At 44.7% G+C, this 19,847-nt stretch overlaps 1 protein-coding gene across 1 annotated transcript in view; it reads left to right on the plus strand.

Moving 5' to 3' along the window:
* CNTNAP2 (contactin associated protein 2) overlaps positions 1-19,847 on the plus strand; it is a 1,628,923-nt gene that overhangs the window by 1,474,893 nt on the left and 134,183 nt on the right. The window contains exon 16 of the mRNA XM_034761282.1: positions 17,606-17,776. Coding sequence (XP_034617173.1) covers positions 17,606-17,776 — 171 coding nt within the window. The remainder of the gene's footprint in view (positions 1-17,605; positions 17,777-19,847) is intronic.

Here is a 19,847-nt window from a genome sequence, read left to right on the forward strand (position 1 = left end):
AGCAGTTTCTCCTCCCTTGGTGTTCACACCTCAACTGCTAGCAGAGCACCTCACCCTCCCTGATTGAACTAACCTCGCTATCTCCATACTGATTTATACCTGCCTCTGGAAATTTCCACTACTTGCGTCTGATGAAGTGGGCATTCACCCACGAAAGCTTATGCTCCAATACTTCTGTTAGTCTTAAAGGTGCCACAGGACCCTTTGTTGCTTTTTACAGATTCAGACTCACACAGCTACCCCTCCGATACTTTAGAGATATAAATATTCTCAGCAGGTTTTATTTTAGACTTGCAACCATTTGTTACTTGGCCTAAAGAAGTAGGGTTGTTTTTATCTTGAAAATGGAAATCTTATATAGACTTTTCTAGAGGGGTGAGGTGTCAAGTATCAGGAGGTAGCCATGTTAGTCTGTATCCACAAAAACAACAAGGAGTCCGGTGGCACCTTAAAGACTAACAGATTTATTTGGGCATAAGCTTTCGTGGGTAAAAAAACCTCACTTCTTCAGATGCTTAGAGTGCAAATTACAGATTCAGGCATTATATAGTGACACATGAAGAGAAGGGAGTTACCTCACAAGTGGAGAACCAGTGCTGACAGGGCCAATTCAATCAGGGTGGATGTAGTCCACTTCCAATAATAGATGAGGAGGTGTCAATTCCAGGAGAGGCAAAGCTGCTTTTGTAATAAGCCAGCCACTCCCAGTCCCTATTCAAGCCCAAATTAATGGTGTTAAATTTGCAAATGAATTTTAGTTCTGCTGTTTCTCTTTGAAGTCTGTTTCTGAAGTTTTTTTGTTCAAGAATAGTTACTTTTAAATCTGTTATAGATAGGGTGACCAGACGTCCCGATTTTATCGGGACTGTCCCGATATTTCCTTGTTTGTCCCGCGTCCCGACTGACGTGCGGTCAGGACACTGGACAAACAAGGAAATGCGCCGGAGCCTGGAGCCCGGAAGTGCTCGCACCCCCCCCCGCCCCGACTCCGCCCCCTCCTCCCCCGATTGGCTCCCTCCCCGAATCCCCGCCTCTTCCCCAAGCTCACCATTCCCCCTCCCTCCGCAAGCGCTGGAGGGAGGCCCGGGAGACGCAGGGAAAGCGCGGGGCCGGGGTGAGTAACAGTCCGGCCTGGCCCCGAGCAGGCAGGACTCAGTTGGGTGGTAGGGAGAGGAGGGGGGCGACCCGCGGGGCCAGGTGGCGGCTGTTGTTGTCCCCCCCGGGCAGCGGGACTCGGGAGCAGCCGCTGCTGCAGCTCCCACTGCCACGGGGGAGGAAGCGGCCATGGCGCTCCGCGGCTGCGGCGCCTCCGACCCCCCCGAGCCGGGGCCTGCTGCGGGGACCCAGCAGCGCGTACGCTGGGCCCAGCCCCCTGGCCAAGCGCGGTGGGCTGCTGCCCAGCTGGTGCAATCCCGCGGCGGCCCTGGGGCGGAGGCATCGGCAGCCCAGCCCCGTTCGTTCCCTTGGGGGACCTGAGTGGGACGGGGGGGCTGGGGCCTGCTGCCCCCACTCCGGGGCCACCGCGGGATAGTACCAGCTGGGCAGCAGCCCAGACGCTGGCCAGGGGCTGGGCCCAGCGTGCGCGCTGCTGGGTCCCCGCAGCAGGTCCCGGCCTGGGGGGTTTGGGGGCGCCAGAGCCACAGCTGCCGAGCGCCATGGCCGCTTCCTCCCCCTGCGGCAATGGGAGCTGCAGCAGCGGCTGCTCCCGAGTCCCGCTGCCCGGGGGTGAGAACAGCCGCCGCCTGGCCCCGCGGGCCGCTCCCCTCCTCACCCTACCACCCAACTGAGTCCTGCCTGCTCGGGACCAGGCCGGACTCTTACTCATCCCGGCCCCGCGCTCCCTCTGAGTCTCCCGGGCCTCCCTCCAGCGCTTGCGGAGGAAGGGGTTTTTTTTTTTTTTGGCCCCGCCACGCCCCCCCCGCGTCACCCACCCCTCCTCCCCCCGCGTCCCGATATTTGTCTAGGGTGATCTGGTCACCCTAGTTATAGAATGTCCAGGGAGATTGAAGTGTTCTCCTACTGGCTTTTGTATGTTACCATTCCTGATGTCCAATTTGTGTCCATTTATTTTTTTATGTAGGGACTGTCCGATTTGGCCAATGTACATTGCAGAGGGTCATAGACGTGCAGGTGAATGAGCCCTTGATCATGTGGCTGATGTGGTTGGGTCCTCTGATGGTGTCGCTAGAGTAGATATGGGGACAGAATAGGCAACGAGGTTAGCTACAGGGATTGGTTCCTGGGTTGGTGTTTCTGTGGTGTGGTGTGAAGTTGCTGGTGAGTATTTGCTTCAGCTTGGGGGTTAGTCTGTAAGCGAGGACTGGCCTGTCTCCCTAGGTCTGTGAGAGTGCGGGATCATTTTCCAGGATAGGTTGTAGATTGTTGATAATGTGCTGGAGAGGTTTTAGCTGGGGGACATATGTGATGGCCAGTGGTGTTCTGTTATTTTCCTTGTTGGGCCAATCCTGTAGTAGGTGATTTCTGGGTACCCATCTCACTCTGTCAATCTGTTTTCTCACTTCCCCAGGTGGGTATTGTAGTTTTACGAATGCTTGATAAAGATCTTGTAGGTGTTTGTCTCTGTCTAAGGGATTGGAACAAATTCGATTTTATCTTGGGGCTTGGCTATAGACAATGGATTGTGTGGTGTGTCCTGGATGGAAGCTGGAGGCATGTAGGTAAGTGTACTGGTCAGTAGGTTTCCAGTATAGGGTGGTGTTTATGTGACCATCACTTATTTGCACTTTAGTGTCCAGGAAGTGGATCTCTTGTGTGGACGGATCCAGGCTGAGGTTGATGGTGGGGTGGAAATTGTTGAAATCCAGGTGGAATTCTTCAAGGGCTTCCTTTCCGTGGGTCCATATGATGAAGATGCCCCTAGCACCCCTCCTCTACTTGCGCTATGTTGATGACATCTTCATCATATGGACAGCCCCCATCTAAAACCTCTCCAGCACAGTATCAACCATCTACAACCTACTCTAGCGACACCATCAGAGGACCCAACCACATCAGTCTGAAAAGCTAGAAGCCCCTGGTAATTGGCTGAGCCTTAATCAGTGGGCGGGGCATTCACACAGGCCAGGGCTTTATAAAGCAATGCACAAGCGACTAGGGGCTGCTAACAGGGAGTTTTGCAAGGGAGTTTGGAAGTGGAGTGGGAAGGGAGTGAGGGTCCCTTGCCTGTTCTATCTGTTTCCCTTTATTCCCCTTAAAACCTATAAACCAAACTACATTCAAAACTTCTTAAACAACCCTTTCATTAACTAGGAGACAATGCAGGCAGAAGCCCAGCTGCAGAGTGGGGGCTATCCAGTTTATTGCACTGAGTGCAGCATGTATGATTACCTGCCCTGTGGGCGGGTGGCGTATGTGTGCTTTCGGTGCAAGGAGTGTCTGGCCCTCAGAGACCACGTACAGACTTTGGAGGCCAGGGTGGCAGAACTGGAGGAGCTAAGAGAGGCAGAAAGGTATGTTGATGAGGTTTTCTGGAACATGGTAGAATTGTCCCACCTCCGGTCAGACAGCCCCTACGCTGTTGAGGAGGATGAAAGGCCCAGGGAAACAGAGCAGTTAACGGGAGCAGAGGGAAACCTTCCCATAGTTGGGACCTTCCTTCCAGATGGTGCTGGGGTTGCCTCTTGCACTGAGGTTACCTCTCCGGGGGAGAGAACTCCAGTTGCTAAGAAAGGCAGGTGTTAGTAATGGGAGGTTCGATCATTAGAAACGTAGATAGCTGGGTTTGTGGTGACTGGGAGAACCATATGGTGACTTGCCTGCCTGGTGCGAATGTTGCAGATCTCTCAAGGCATCCAGACAGACTTATGTGTAGTGCTGGGGAGGAGCCAGTGGTCATGGTACATGTAGGTGTCAATGACATAGGGAAGGGTAGGAGAGATGTCCTGGAGGCCAAATTTAGGCTGCTAGGGAAGAGACTGAAATCCAGGACCTCTATGGTGGCATTCTCAGAAATGCTCCCAGTTCCACGCACAGGGCCAGATGGATGAGACGTGGATGAGATGATGGTGTAGAGAGGAGGGGTTTACATTCATTAATGTGGGAAACTTTTGGGATGAGGGGAGCCTATACAGGAGAGATGGGCTCCACCTAAATCAAAGTGGAACCAGACTGCTTGCACTAAACATTAAAAAGGTTGTAGAGCAGTTTTTAAACTAGGAGATGGAGGAAAGCCGACTGCTGCAGAGGAGCATGTGGATCGGACAGAGACTTCTCTTAGAGGAGAGTCTATTGATAGAGAATCTCCAGGTTATAGTCAGGAGCAGAGGATGGAGGAGGATAATGTAAGGGCCAGATCAGATGATAAACATTCACATAAAAAAGAATCTGACACATCAGAAAAGGGCAGACAAATAAACAGTGACAAGTTTTTAAAGTGCTTGTATACAAATGCTAGAAGCCTAAATAATAAGATGGGTGAACTAGAGTGCCTCGTGATAAAGGAGGATATTGATATAATAGGCATCACAAAAACCTGGTGGACTGAGAGCAATCAATGGGATACAATCATTCCAGGGTACAAAATATATCGGAAGGACAGAACAGGTCATGCGGGGGGGGGGGGAGTGGCACTATATGTGAAAGAAAATGTAGAATTAAATTAAGTAAAAATCTTAAGTGAATCCACGTGTTCCATAGAATCTCTATGGATAGAAATTTCATGCTCTAATAAGAATATAACATTAGGGATCTATCATCGACCACCTGACAAGGACAGTGATAGTCATGATGAAATGCTAAGGGAAATTAGAGAGGCTATCAAAATTAAGAACTCAATAATAGGGGGGGATTTCAATTACCCCATATTGACTGGGAACATTTCACTTCAGGACAAAATGCAGAGATGAAATTTCTCGATACTTTAAATGACTGCTTCATGGAGCAGCTGGTACGGGAACCCACAAGGGGAGAGGCAACTCTAGATTAGTCCTGAGTGGAGCGCAGAAGCTGGTCCAGAGGTAACTATAACAGGACTGCTTGGAAATAGTGACCATAATACAATAGCATTCAACATCCCTGTGGCGGGAAGAACATTTCAACGGCCCAACACTGTGGCATTTAATTTCAAAAGGGGGAACTATGCAAAAATGAGGGGATTAGTTAAACAGAAGTTAAAAAGTACAGTGAATAAAGTGAAATCCCTGCAAGCTGCATGGGCGCTTTTTAAAGACACCATAATAGAGGCCCAACTTCAATGTATACCCCAAATTAAGAAACACAGTAAAAGAACTAAAAAAGAGCCACCGTGGCTTAACAACCATATAAAAGAAGCAATGAGAGATAAAGACTTCCTTTAAAAAGTGGAAGTCAAATCCTAGTGAGGCAAATAGAAAGGAGCATAAACACTGCCAAATTAAGTGCAAGAATGTAATAAGAAAAGCCAAAGAGGAGTTTGAAGAACGGCTAGCCAAAAACTCCAAAGGTAATAACAAAATGTTTTTTAAGTACATCAGAAGCAGGAAACCTGCTAAACAACCAGTGGGGCCCCTTGATGATCGAGATACAAAAGGAGTGCTTAAAGACGATAAAGTCATTGCGGAGAAACTAAATGGATTCCTGCTTCAGTCTTCATAGCTGAGGATGTTAGGGAGATTCCCAAACCTGAGCTGGCTTTTGTAGGTGACAAATCTGCGGAACTGTCACAGATTGAAGTGTCACTAGAGGAGGTTTTGGAATTAATTGATAAACTCAACATTAACAAGTCACCGGGACCAGATGGCATTCACCCAAGAATTCTGAAAGCACTCAAATGTGAAGTTGCGGAACTATTAACTAAGGTTTGTAACCTGTCCTTTAAATCGGCTTCTGTACCCAATGACTGGAAGTTAGCTAATGTAACACCAATATTTAAAAAGGGCTCTAGAGGTGATCCCAGCAATTACAGACCGGTAAGTCTAATGTCGGTACCGGGCAAATAGTCGAAACAATAGTTAAGAATAAAATTGTCAGACACATAGAAAAACATAAACTGTTGAGCAATAGTCAACATGGTTTCTGTAAAAGGAAATCATGTCTTACTAATCTACTAGAATTCTTTGAAGGGGTCAACAAACATATGGACAAGGGGGATCCAGTGGACATAGTGTACTTAGATTTCCAGAAAGCCTTTGACAAGGTCCCTCACCAAAGGCTCTTACATAAATTAAGCTGTCATGGGATAAAAGGGAAGGTCCTTTCATGGATTGAGAACCGGTTAAAAGACAGGGAATGAAGGGTAGGAATTAATGGTAAATTCTCAGAATGGAGAGGGGTAACTAGTGGTGTTCCCCAAGGGTCAGTCCTCGGATCAATCCTATTCAACTTATTCATAAATGATCTGGAGAAAGGGGTAAACAGTGAGGTGACAAAGTTTGCAGATGATACTAAACTGCTCAAGATAGTTAAGACCAAAGCAGACTGTGAAGAATTTCAAAAAAATCTCACAAAACTAAGTGATTGGGCAACAAAATGGCAAATGAAATTTAATGTGTATAAATGTAAAGTAATGCACATTGGAAAAAATAACCCCAACTATACATACAATATGATGGCAGTAGTGTAGCTAAGGGGGTTCAGGGGAAGCAGCCGCTTCCCCTCAGCACATTTTTCAAAAGCGGCGCCTTAGAGGTTACTTTATATGGTGCCAGCGGGTGGGGTCCACTCCTATCTGAAGGGCAGCACGGAAGGAGGAGCCATGGGGGGGGCGGCGGGCGCGTCCAGAGGAGCACGCCAGGCGGCCAGGTAGAGAGCGGGGACGGGCTGCGCTGCTGGGCCCGTTTGGGTCAAGAGCGCTCGGGCCGGGCCAGGGGGAGCATGCGTGGCAGCGGGGCTGGGCTGGGCGCTTGTCGCCCGGCAATATGGGGGCTGGCAGCTGGGGGAGAAGTGGCAAGCGGAGAGGAGGCTGGGCGCCCCGGCAGCAGCCTTGAGGGAAAAGCGCCGTTTGGCTGGGCTCAGTGCTGCCAGCCGCTCCGCTGAGAATGGCCCAGCTCAGTGCACCCGTGGTGGGGGCCCCGCCGCTGGTGCGCTGAGCCAGGCCATTCTCAGCGGGGTGGCTGGCAGCACTGAACCCAGCCAAAAAGCCGCAGGGGAGGGGGCGGAGGAGGAGAGAGGGGAGGGGGCGCGGCCGGAGGAGCGATGGGGGAGGGCACGGCCTCCACCTCATCCTCCCGTGTCCTCTGGGGCAGCGACCCTTCCCGGCGAGGCGGCCGCCGTGCAGCGTGGCGACATGGTGGCAAGGGGGACCCTCAGCTCTCCAAACGTGCCGCTGCTGCTGGCTCCGCTCCTCAGGCAGCCGCCGGCCTCTGTGAGCCAGGAGCAGCTCGCACACACACTCCCCTCCTCCTGCCCGCCCTCCCTGCCGCCCTCCTTTATCACGGCTGCTCCCGCTCCCCACCGCGGCTGCTGGGAGCCGATTAATAATTGATGGCAACAGCCCGGCTGCCAGAGCAGGGGCGAGGAGTGCAGCCAGGCTCAGGCGGACAGGTGGCCTCTTGCTGCTCAGCCTGCCGAGCTGCGAGCCCCGGCCCGGCGGGCACCGGGCACCAGCAGCAAAGGGGCGGGGGAAGGGCTGGCCAGGGACAATGGCAGGAGGGATGAGATGGAGGGGTGCGTGGGAGAGGAGCTGGGTGCGCGCGGAGCAGCTGGAGGAGAAGCCAAGGGGGGTTGCCTTTTTTATGTTTGCTCCCCCTGCTCTTAAAACCTGGCTACGCCCCTGTATGATGGGGTCTAATTTAGCTACAATGAGTCAGGAAAAAGATCTTGGAGTCATCGTGGATAGTTCTCTGAAAATGTCCACGCAGTGTGCAGAGGCGGTTAAAAAAGCAAACAGGATGTTAGGAATTATTAAAAAGGGGATAGAGAATAAGACTGAGAATATATTATTGCCCTTATGTAAATCAATGGCACGCCCACATCTCCAATACTGCGTACAGATGTGGTCTCCTCATCTCAAAAAAGATATACTGGCACTAGAAAAGGTTCAGAAAAGGGCAACTAAAATGATTAGGGGTTTAGAACAGGTCCCATATAAGGAGAGATTAAAGAGACTAGGACATTTCAACTTGGAAAAGAGGAGACTAAGGGGGGATATGATAGAAGTATATAAAATTATGAGTGATGTGGAGAAAGTGGATAAGGAAAAGTTATTTACTTATTCCTATAATACAAGAACTAGGGGTCACCAAATGAAATTAATAGGCAGCAGGTTTAAAACAAATAATAGGAAATTCTTCTTCACGCAGCGTGCAGTCAACTTGTGGAACTCCTTACCTGAGGAGGTTGTGAAGGCTAGGACTATAACAGAATTTAAAAGAGAACTAGATAAATTCATGGTGGTTAAGTCCATTAATGGCTATTAGTCAGGATGGGTAAGGAATGGTGTCCCTAGCCTCTGTTTGTCAGAGGGTGGAGATGGATGGCAGGAGAGAGATCACTTGATCATTGCCTGTTAGGTTCACTCCCTCTGGGGCACCTGGCACTGGCCACTGTCGATAGACAGGATACTGGGCTAGATGAACCTTTGGTCTGACTCGGTATGGCCATTCTTATGTTCTAACCACATCAGTCACAACATCAAGGGCACATTCACCTGCACATCTACTAATGTTATACATGCCATCATGTGCCAGCAATGCCCCTCTGCCATGTACATTGGCCAAACCGGACAGTCCCTACATAAAAGAATAAATGGACACAAATTGGATATCAGGAATGGTAACATACAAAAGCCATTAGGTGAACACGTCAATCTCCCTGGACATTCTGTAACAGATTTAAAAGTAACTATTCTTGAACAAAAAAACTTCAGAAACAGACTTCAAAGAGAAACAGCAGAACTAAAATTCATTTGCAAATTTAACACCATTAATTTGGGCTTGAATAGAGACTGGGAGTGGCTGGCTTATTACAAAAGCAGCTTTGCCTCTCCTGGAATTGACACCTCCTCATCTATTATTGGGAGTGGACTATTTCCACCCTGATTGAATTGGCCCTGTCAACACTGGTTCTCCACTTGCGAAGTAACTCCCTGCTGTCCATGTGTCAGTATATAATGCCTGCATCTGTAATTTTCATTCCATGCATCTGAAGAAGTGAGGTTTTTTACCCACGAAAGCTTATGCCCAAATAAATCTGTTAGTCTTTAAGGTGCCATTGTTGTTTTTCTGGGAGGGAGAGGGTGATGGGGGGGAGTAATATAAGCTTGAATGGCTGCCTTTGCTGTAATCCAACAATAATTCATTCATCTTCTGACTTTTGGAATTATGTTCTCTGGTGCATTGACAAGGTGGTTGTTGGTCTTGTTTTATAAAATTTAATTTGAATTTTTTGCTGTTGCATACCCAGTTAATCAGACCATTGCCACCTCACTTTAAATCAGCTGTCATGTCACATGCCTCAGTTCAGGCTGCATTCTCCCACCCTTTCTCTCACTGAATAGTGCCTCTCTTTGTGATGGGTTCCAGTGAAATTCCTGCAGAATAAGTTACTACTACTTCATGTGAGTAATGGTGGCAGTGTTTTATAGTACATGTGTATATTCCTATTTTCCCAGAATGAAAGAACATAAGGAAAAAACTTGATTTGTTGAGCATAATTGTATGGATACTCTCAATCCATTACTTTGTGGCACAGAGCAGTTTCCCATTCACACATCCATCTTCACTGAAATAGGAGGCTATTCTTACATTTTATTCACATAATCATTTTGATATAAAATCTGTTTTGCTGCAGATGAGGGCCCTGGAGGTTTTTGGTCTGTTGTAATACATAAAGGCTGTCTGACTTTGCAGCATTAGTTCTCCAGTGCTGTTGCCTAGCAGAGCTAAAAGCACTAAGGTCTTTTACAGTTCTGCTATTGCCATTCTCCATTTCAATGGGAGTTGAATGTAAAAGGGAAATTGATGGTGCTGGAGAATGAATTTCAATCATGCTAAGAAAGAAGAGACAGAAAGGAGCTGGCTAAGAAAGTGCTAGTAAATGTCACTGCAAGGGAGAAGCTAACGGGCTGACTGCTCTAAGCCCATAACTGCATGTTATCAACATATGGATCTACCAGTCTTAAAAGGGCACCAATCTTTACACTCTGAATGCAAGAGGTATGTTACATTTATACATACTGGTACTTTGGCACCCTCACATCAGCATAAGAATTTCCATAGTGGGTCAAACCAGGGGTCCATCTAGCCCAATACCCTGTCTCCAACAGAGGTCAATCCCAGAGCTTCAGGCGGAGTGTACAGAAAAGGGCAGCTGGAATGATCCATTCCTATCTTCCCATCCTGGCTGCTGGCAGTCAGAGGTTTAGGGTTACTCCGAGCATGGAGTTGCACCCTGACCACCTTGGCTAATAGCCATAGAAGGATCTATCTTCCATGAACTTACCTAGTACTTTTTTGAACCCAGTTAAACATCACAACATCTCATGACAAGGAGTTCCACATTGTGTGAAAAAAGTACTTTCTCTTGTTTCTATTAAACGTGCTGCCTGTTAATTTCGTTGGGTAACCCTTGGTTTCTGTATTTTGGGAAAGGGTAAATAACACTTCTCTGATCACTTTTTCCACACTATTCATGATTTTATAGACCTCTATCACAGCCCACCTTAGTTGTCTCTTTTCTAAGCTGAACAGCCCTAATCTTTGTAGTGTCTCCTCATATGGAATCCATTAGATATCATTGATCATCTTTGTTGCCCTTCTCTGAAATCTTTTCCAGTTTCACTATATCCTTTTGGAGATTTGGGAGACCAGAACTGAACACAGTATTCAAGGTGTGGGTGCACCATGGATTTATATAATGGCATTATGATATTTTCTGTCTTATTTTCTGTCCCCTTTCTAATAATTCATAACACCCTGTTAGCCTTTTTGACCATTGCTGCTCTACACTGAGCTGAAGTTTTCAGAGAACTATCTATGGTGATCTCTTTCGGCTAATTTAGAACCCATCATTGTATATATGTAGTTAGGATTATTTTTTCCAAGTTGCACTCTTCAATGTTGAATTTTATTTGTCATAGTCATGGGGAAAATCTTGAAGGCCTTATTCAGGTTTTACTTGGGATTTCCAGTGTTTTGTTCTTGATTCTTACTCAGGTAAAAACTCCCATGAAAATTTAAATCAAGCAGCATTTCATATGAAGCCATGTAGTGAGTAATTATGGAACAATCCACCAGGACAACTTTGTTCATATCCCCTGTCAGTGAGTGGCTTATGTCCTGCAGCATAAAAGTTTATTTCCCTAATAATAATAATAATAAGTAATAACAATTAATCAACACAAATGCCACACGCACACACAACTGACACCACAATTTCTTTTCTCTAATCCTTGTTTGAATCCTACTAAACTCTCTGCCTCTGGCATCTTAGCAAAATATAGTATAGCATATTTTGTAAAAATAGTAATTTTTTTTTACTATGAGACTGCACTGCAAAACTCTGTCTAAGGTTACATCTTTACTGAGAAATAGGAGAGAGAATCTCTCTCTCCTACGCAAATTAGGAAGTGCACAGATCAATTCTGGGGGAGCAAGACTAAGGGAGAAAGGGGAGGTTGTTTTATTTCATTTAGTTACATTTAAAACTCCACATCAGGGAACCCTCATCCAAAGCTCTGAGCATTCTGGCAATAAACTGAAAAATACAGTAAAGAAAAGTTCTAGGGTCAATCAAAGTGCCAGCAGCACATCTCCTTCCTCAAGTCCTAACTACATCTTTTATTAACCAACAGTCAGCTGAATTTGGATTAAAGCATCCATCCCACACCACTTTTCCCTAAATGTAAATTCCAATCCCACATTTCCTCAGCCCTCCTCTACTGCTCACTCAAAAAGGTAGGCCTTGAAGCAAGCCTATAAGGTCAACAAGCCTAAGCTATTAGGGTACGTGTATACTTACCCGCTGGTTCGGCGGCAAGCAGTCGATCTTCTGGGATCGATTTATCGCGTCTTGTCTAGATGTGATAAATCGATCCCGAAAGTGCTTGCCGTCGACGCCGGTAATCCTGCTCCGCGAGAGGAGTAGGCGGAGTCGACAGGGGAGCCTGCCTGCCACGTGTGGACCCGCGGTAAGTACCTTTAAGTTCGAACTAAGATACTTCGACTTCAGCTACGTTATTCACGTAGCTGAAGTTGCGTATCTTAGTTCGAACTGGGGGCTTAGTGTGGACCAGCCCTTAGAGAGGAGGGAGTGAGAGAGTATTCCAAAGAAATGTATGTCTGTCGTGTATTTATATACTTACTGAGTTACTTAGGTTGTTAGCTCTTTGGGACATGGTCTGTCTTTGTGTACAGTGCCTAGCACCACCGGGGTCTTCGTCCATGACTGGGGCTTCTAGATACTACCACAATACACATACACAATAATAAATAAGTGTAGACAGTGGAATTGTGCTAAAGATTTCTTTAGGCAACTCCTTTTTTGATCATGAAATGATACCTAAAGATCACTACAGGTGGTGAGCAGAACAAAATAAATTCTGCTATGCCTTTGGGGTTTTTTTGCGAGATAGATGTAGTTTTCCTTTCCTTTCCCCGAACCCCATTTCTAAACTGTGTGTGCCGTGATTCTGGTGTGCTAGCATCTCTCTCTCTTTTCCAGAGTATCATATTAATAGTGGGATTTGAAAGCACCTCTCTCAAGTTGTAGGTTTCCCCTTTCAGACTACATTATTTTTATCCATTCTAACTCCATTAAGTGTGCATAGGCTTCCCGTGGAGAACCAAATCACAGAGTTTCAAAAAATGTTAAAAGCCTTTCCTGATGACTGACCTCATGATTCTCCATGAAAGCAGACAGAGTTCAATAACTTGACTCGTGATTTTACTGCCATGAAATGCAGATGGACATGTTGATAATATACAAGCAAGTAATTAAAAGTACCGAAACTGAATAAAACAAAAAAGCTAATCATGGGGATTAATATTATTATTTTCATTGCAGTAACACCTAGGAGCAACAGTCTTGACCCAGGACCCTATCATATTAGGTGCTACACAATTACAGAACAAAAAAAGACAGATCCTGCCCCAGAGAGCTTACAAGCATTACTACAAAAATTGCGATACCCTCCTCCCCAATCACCTAATAGAATATGCTCAGAAAGAAGCAAAACTTATGTAAATAACTGATTAATGGAAAATGAAAACTACAATATGGAAAATCTAAACCGTCACAGATTTAACTTGGGTATAATAGTCACCCAACTTTTTGCATGGTGCCTACATTTACAGTATATATACTGTTGTGAGGTTTCTATAAAAATTTTAAATAAAACATTGTAAAATAATCTCTATATGAAGCATCAGTTTTCTCTGCATAAATTGCATTGCAGTAATTGTTTGTTAATAAATATTTTAATTATTATACTTGTATTGCAGTATGGGCCCCAGTGAGGGATCAGCGGACTGAGCAACGCACACATTCACATATATATAAATATAAAAATACAGTCTCTGTAACAAAGAGCTTATGCACTAGTCAATGGGGCAACTTAAATGCTTAACATTAAACACATGCTTAAGTGTGTTGCTGGATTGGGGATAAGGATCTAAGGGCCTTGTAGGATTGAGTGCTAAGAGTTCTTTGAGATGTATATAAGAGCTAGATATTTATTATTTTTTATTATTATTATTATTTATTAAAAGGACTGATCCAGCTCCCATTTAAGTCAATGGGTGCTGGACTGGGCCACAGCTATGTTGAAAATATACCTGAAGTCGTAAAAAGATGTCTCCCTTCCCAGGTCCGCGCACAGTTTATTTGCTCTCATTTATGCATGCAGTTGTTTTCATGTGAGTGTTGATGTGGGGTTGCTTGTGGGTTAATATAGAGCTGTACCCCAAAATATGTGTTATGTATACATTTTCTGAGGCTGTGTTTTCGAGTGTCGGGGGAGCAGACAGTTCCAGCACACTGCCCAACAGCCACAAGACATTAAAGCTGAATGAATCAATGGTCAAACAATGAAGAAAGCATCATCTTAGTTGGTCTGGCTGGCTGGGAGAAACTAGTCTGAGGCAAAAGGCCTTCCTAGGGCCTGTAGCAAGGGCCTTTCAGCAACATGGAAATTAGGGTCAGGCTCACACAGGGAGGGTGCAACTTTGAGAAACAGGAGTTTCTGGGGGAAGGGAAAGGAGAAGGGAGGGGGGCAGAGGGAGACTGACACTCTGGAAGGCAAACTAAGACAAGGCTGAGTCCTAAGAGCTCCCAGACTTGTTAGCAGAATGTAGGTCGGGTCTATTCTGTTCCTGGAACTCAAGAGGGAAGCCCATCTAACTTAGCTTGTACTGAAAATTAGATGAGTCTAGATAGATATGAAGGCTGCTTTTTGCTGTAAAATTATTTTCTCTTGTGCGTTGTTCCAGTTGTTCAATAAACCTACATGTATTTCGACCGCTATTCATCACCGTATGGGGATATCCCCAGTGTTCAGTCACCTACACAGTAATAAGTGGTGGGCATAGATGGGGTGTGTTACCCAGGCCCCAGTCAGTGAGTGAGAGAACTGTATTTCAAACAGGTCTAGCACCTGAGGGAATACACTCTGAGAGACCAGAAGGGACAGAGGTGCAAGCAGCTCCACAACCGTTACAGTTTTACAGAAGGAAAATGAAGTTGTATGTGTAATTATCCATTTGGTTCACATAACTCAGGCACTTTTTAAAATGTAGACCTGAGACTAATGAGCATCCATTTCTTGCATAGCCTCTTCCACAATAATAAAATGACTCAAATGTCTGTTGAAATCATAGAAAGTACCTGATCAGGAACTAATCAATCTGCCTAAACCTGGTACACAGTAATGCCAGCCAGGAGTTACTTTCACTGAAGACCAACTGATACAACCAAACTAGTTATCCCAAACAAGTGTTGCTTCTGTTATAAAGGTATTGGCCACCATGTCCAGCCCCTTCTCCTCCCCCAACTACAGCTTTCCCCCAAATCATTACAATGTTTTAAACCTATTTTTTTTAAAGAGACACTCATTCTCCAGCCTCCATAGGGACAGTAAAAGATGGAAAAAGAAGAGGGACAAGGACTGGAAGAGGGAAAAAATGATCTAATGAAATATCCCCAAGTGTATTTAAACCAAAATCCCATTCCAGTTATATTCCATTTAAATGCTGATGGAGTCTCATAAGCACCTCAAATGACAACAAGTCAGAGTCTCAACTATGCTGCACTACTAGTAACCTTAGCTATTAAACATACAGAGCACAAGCTACGCTAATACTCAGCCAGTGCTGACAGGTGAAACGGCAATGTTAAATGTGTAACGACCATTCCTCTTCGAGTGCTGGTCCCTGTGTGTATTCCACTGTGGCTACACATATGCTTCATGAGCCTGGAGCCGGAGAATTTTGAAAGCAGCATCTGTTGGTCTATACATGCGCCCTTGCTCACCCCCTGACTCCAACCAAGGAGATAAAGGGAAGGACAGACCGACCTCCTCTCTTGTTCCTTCTCATCGCTGCATTGTCTGGGTTAGAAACTGGCTTTATTCCCTTATCTGTGACGAGAGAGAGAGAGAGAGAGAGTTTTAGAAGTTTTTTAAAATTTAAAGTTTTATCTAATAGTTTGTATCTTTTAGCTGGTTAGTTAGTTAGCCTCCCCAACCTGGGAAGGCCCCCCCCCCCAGTACCCCATTTTGGGTACTGGGCTACTCCCAGGGCTCCAGGCTTCATAATTTGTTCTTCCTGTCCATGCTCCTTCTCAGTCAGTGACAACCATCAATACTGCTTCAGGGAAGCCCACATCATGGCAAGGCACAGTATCTGCCGTGGGAAGGGTGAAAACTTCACATTAGGAAGTACCATGAGGCCGCAATTGGACCTAGACTGGGAGACCTCCTGTACATTGGCCTGACTTTTGATAAATGCAAAGTAAAGCACATTGGAAAACATAATCCCAGCTATACATATAAAATGATGGGGTCTAAATTAGCTGTTACCATTCAAGAAAGAGATCTTGGAGTCATTGTGGATAGTTTTCTCAAAACATCCACTCAATGTGCAGCAGCAGTCAAAAAAGCCAGCAGAAGGTTGGGCATCATTAAGAAAGGGATAGATAGTAAAACAGAAAATATCATATTGCCTCTGTGTTAATCCATGATACTCCCACATCTTGAATACTATGTGCAGATGTGGTCGCCCCATCTCAAAAAAGATATATTGGAATTGGAAAAGGTTCAGAAAAGAGCAACAAAAATTATTGGGGGTACGGAACGGCTTCCATATGAGGAGAGATTAATAAGACTGGGACTTTTCAGCTTGGAAAAGAAACGACTAAGGGAGGATATGATAGAGGTCTATAAAATCATGACTGGTGTGGAGAAAGTAAATAATGAAGTGTTATTTATTCTTTCTCATAACACAACAACTAGGGGTCACCAAATGAAATTAATAGGCAGCAGGTTTAAAACAAACAAAAGGAAGTATTTCTTCACACAATGTACAGTCAACCTTTGCCTGAGGATGTTGTGAATGCCATGACTATAACAGGGTTCAAAAAAGAACTAGATAAGTTCATGGAGGATAGGTCCATCAATTGCTATTAGCCAGGATGGGCAGGGATGGTGTTCCTAGCCTCTGTTCGCCAGAAGCTAGGAATGGGCAACAGGGGGTGGATCATTTGATGATTACCTGTTCTATTCATTCCCTCTAGGGTACCTGGCATTGGCCACTGTTGGAAGACAGGATACTGGGCTAGATGGATCTTTGGTCTGACCCAGTATGGCCGTTCTTATGTTATGTTCTTATGACTTAACAAAGAGTGCACCTTCTACCACAAGGTTTGACTCAGACGTGAGGGAATCTATCCCCACAGATCCCTTGGCTACATCTTGTTGGGAAAGCAGGGAATGGTAGTGGAGGGAACGCATAGTTCAAGTGGTCTATCCATGGAAGAAGTAGAGTGTTGTCCTGTGAGTGATGATACAGGGCTCGTCTGGAGCAGTGCATACTGCACTTTCTGTTTGTTAGGGAGGACCGGAGGAAATACCCCATAGAGCGAAAATATTATCCAACCATATCAAATAAATGAATCCCAGCTGTAATCTTCAGTTTCAATTACTGTATTTCTTTTTATCTTAAAACAAAAAGAAAAAGATAAACATAGCTAGATGGATGCAATTATGTGCATAAGTTTGAAAGTAGCCAAGTTATAAATGCAGTAATGTATGCATGCACATGAGCAAGGCCGGGCAGGCATATGACTGGCTATTTGCATATACACCCTGATGTCCCATGACATAAATTGGATTACTGACATCTTAATGTTAAGCATGTATTTAGTTGCTTTGTTGGATTGGGGCCATGTACATGAACACATACATATATTTTGGTAGTATCTCGTGAGGTAGGAGCTTGAAAATGTCCTCACAATGTCCTCAAAATGTCATCTAACTTTTGAAATCTAGCAAACTATCTATTAAAAAAAAAGTGTAACAAGGCAGAATTGGAATGATTTCTCTTTTTGCATACAGAGATCACTGTAACATGCTTTGACATTAGAAATGTTAGCTTCTGTTCTTGCTTTGGTTACACAAGTAAATGACAGTTTGGAAGGAGCACTGAAAGACATAATTTTGTCACTCACATCTCCACAGGGAATTACTGGAACGCTGCGTCTTTCATTACTCCATCGTCCTACCTTCACTTCTCCACGTTCCAAGGGGAAACCAGTGCAGACATCTCTTTCTACTTCAAAACATCAGCCCCTGATGGAGTGTTTCTCGAGAATTTGGGGAATACAGACTTCATCAAACTTGAGCTGAAATGTGAGTATATTCTCTCCACCACTTTTACTGAGAACCAAAACCAAGAAGTGATGAGATTTAAGAAACCTCCATCATTCAACACATAACTCAGTAAAAGCTGTTTGTGATGTAGGATGAAGTCGAAGTCTACCTTTTCACTATATTTGTAAATTACCTTAGCAGGGAAAAACCCTGGAAATACAATCATCTTGTTTATCATGGAGACATGGAGTCATAGCAGGAGGAACAAAAACACTGACCTATGTGACCTAAATCTTAAGCCTTTTTAAATGACATGCCTAATTTAAGTACTTGTGGCACCTTAGAGACTAACAAATTTATTAGAGCATAAGCTTTCGTGGACTACAGCCCACTTCTTCGGATGCATATAGAATGGAACATATATTGAGGAGATATATACACCTCCTCAATATATGTTTCATTCTATATGCATCCGAAGAAGTGGGCTGTAGTCCACGAAAGCTTATGCTCTAATAAATTTGTTAGTCTCTAAGGTGCCACAAGTACTCCTGTTCTTTTTGCGGATACAGACTAACACGGCTGCTACTCTGAAACATGCCTAATTTAGTTATTTTAGTTGAAGAGTGTGTGTGTGTTGTCTACCATAGTTGCTCTATATGAGAAAAAAGTATCACAGACTATTTTAATCAATGATTCCAAATAACCAAAGATATCAAGGCATTCATGCAATGTTTAAATGCTGAAAAATCCTGGAGTAACCAAATCTTTATGCCCATGTGGGTTATGACTAATCATTGATAAAATCTCTGATCTGAAAAAGAGACCACGACAGTCTGACGTGCTGCAAGATAAAGTTAACAGAGAGAGCGATTTTTTTTTATTTTATCTTAAGAAACATGGGGCAGATTTTCAAAAGTAGGGCTGGTGAGTCTAAGGAGATTAGTAAGTGGGAACAAAGATGGCATTAAGCTTCCTTTGCTTTCCCTCAATGCAGTTGAGCATTGATTAAGTAATTTGTCAGTGGTCAGAGGGTAAATCAATGGCAGAACTGGAATCCTGATTCCCAAGTCTGTCTGCTTCTGCCTAGATAGCATTCCTTCCTACAGCCTAACTCTTCTAGCACATCACTGATTAGGATAGTATCTTTTTAACAGTTATTAATTTCATAGCTTCTTCCTCCAAAGACATCTTAACATGGAACCCCACCATATCAATGAATTTTGCCCACTACACTTCAGAGTCCCAGATGCTTATGCAAACAGGGCTTGCTTTTTCCATCCCTTTATCTTTTTGAGCTGGATGGGGAAACTTGTGCAACCTTCACTGTATTTTTTTTATGTTTTTTCATTGTATTTTTGGTTTTCCTACCAGAAAGCCACTGTGTTGAAAAATCAACCCCTTCAGCGAAAATGGTGCATTAGCCACGTGTCAAATGATGTGTGGGAAACTGAAGGAGCTCTTCATCCCCGGGACCTCTAGAAAATTATGAAAAGTAACTGGAAAAAAATCTGAGCTCCTCAGGGAAATTTCTGACACAAAGGCTTTCCAGCAACATTAACCAATTCTCCTCTAGCCCAATAAAATGCGATCGTAACAAACGGATCAAGAAATGTCTGAGAGAAGTGTACACACCATTCCTTTAAAGATAAGACTGCATCTCAGATATGCGTAATGCAGAAAATACTTAACTTTCAAACAAGGAAACTTAGTTCCACTCCAACTGGCTTGGTTAGTGGTAAGATAGAGGCTACTCTATGTGGCTCTACCAAGATGTCAATGGCAGTCATTGATCAGCTAGACCTAGGGACAAGCTGGCCTCACAACATTATACCAACCTAAGACACTGGGGTGATCTTCCCTGGGCTCAATATACCAACGTCAGGGCCATTTTATGCCAGCAGTGCAGCATAAAGCAGAAAAAGCACGTTTCAGGATGCACAACTTGGCAAAACATTAGCATAGCTCTTCCTACCTCTGATTCAGTCTGTGATGGGCCAATGCAGCATATGACAAACAGTTTCTAGCCATACCACTAGCTAACTCACCACAGTTTACTTTCATTTCAATCTAATTTGTGTAGACTGCTGGAAATCCAGCTGCTTTATTGTGT

This window comes from Trachemys scripta, chromosome 2, assembly GCF_013100865.1.
Source record: "Trachemys scripta elegans isolate TJP31775 chromosome 2, CAS_Tse_1.0, whole genome shotgun sequence".
NCBI classification, from domain to species: Eukaryota; Metazoa; Chordata; order Testudines; family Emydidae; genus Trachemys; species Trachemys scripta.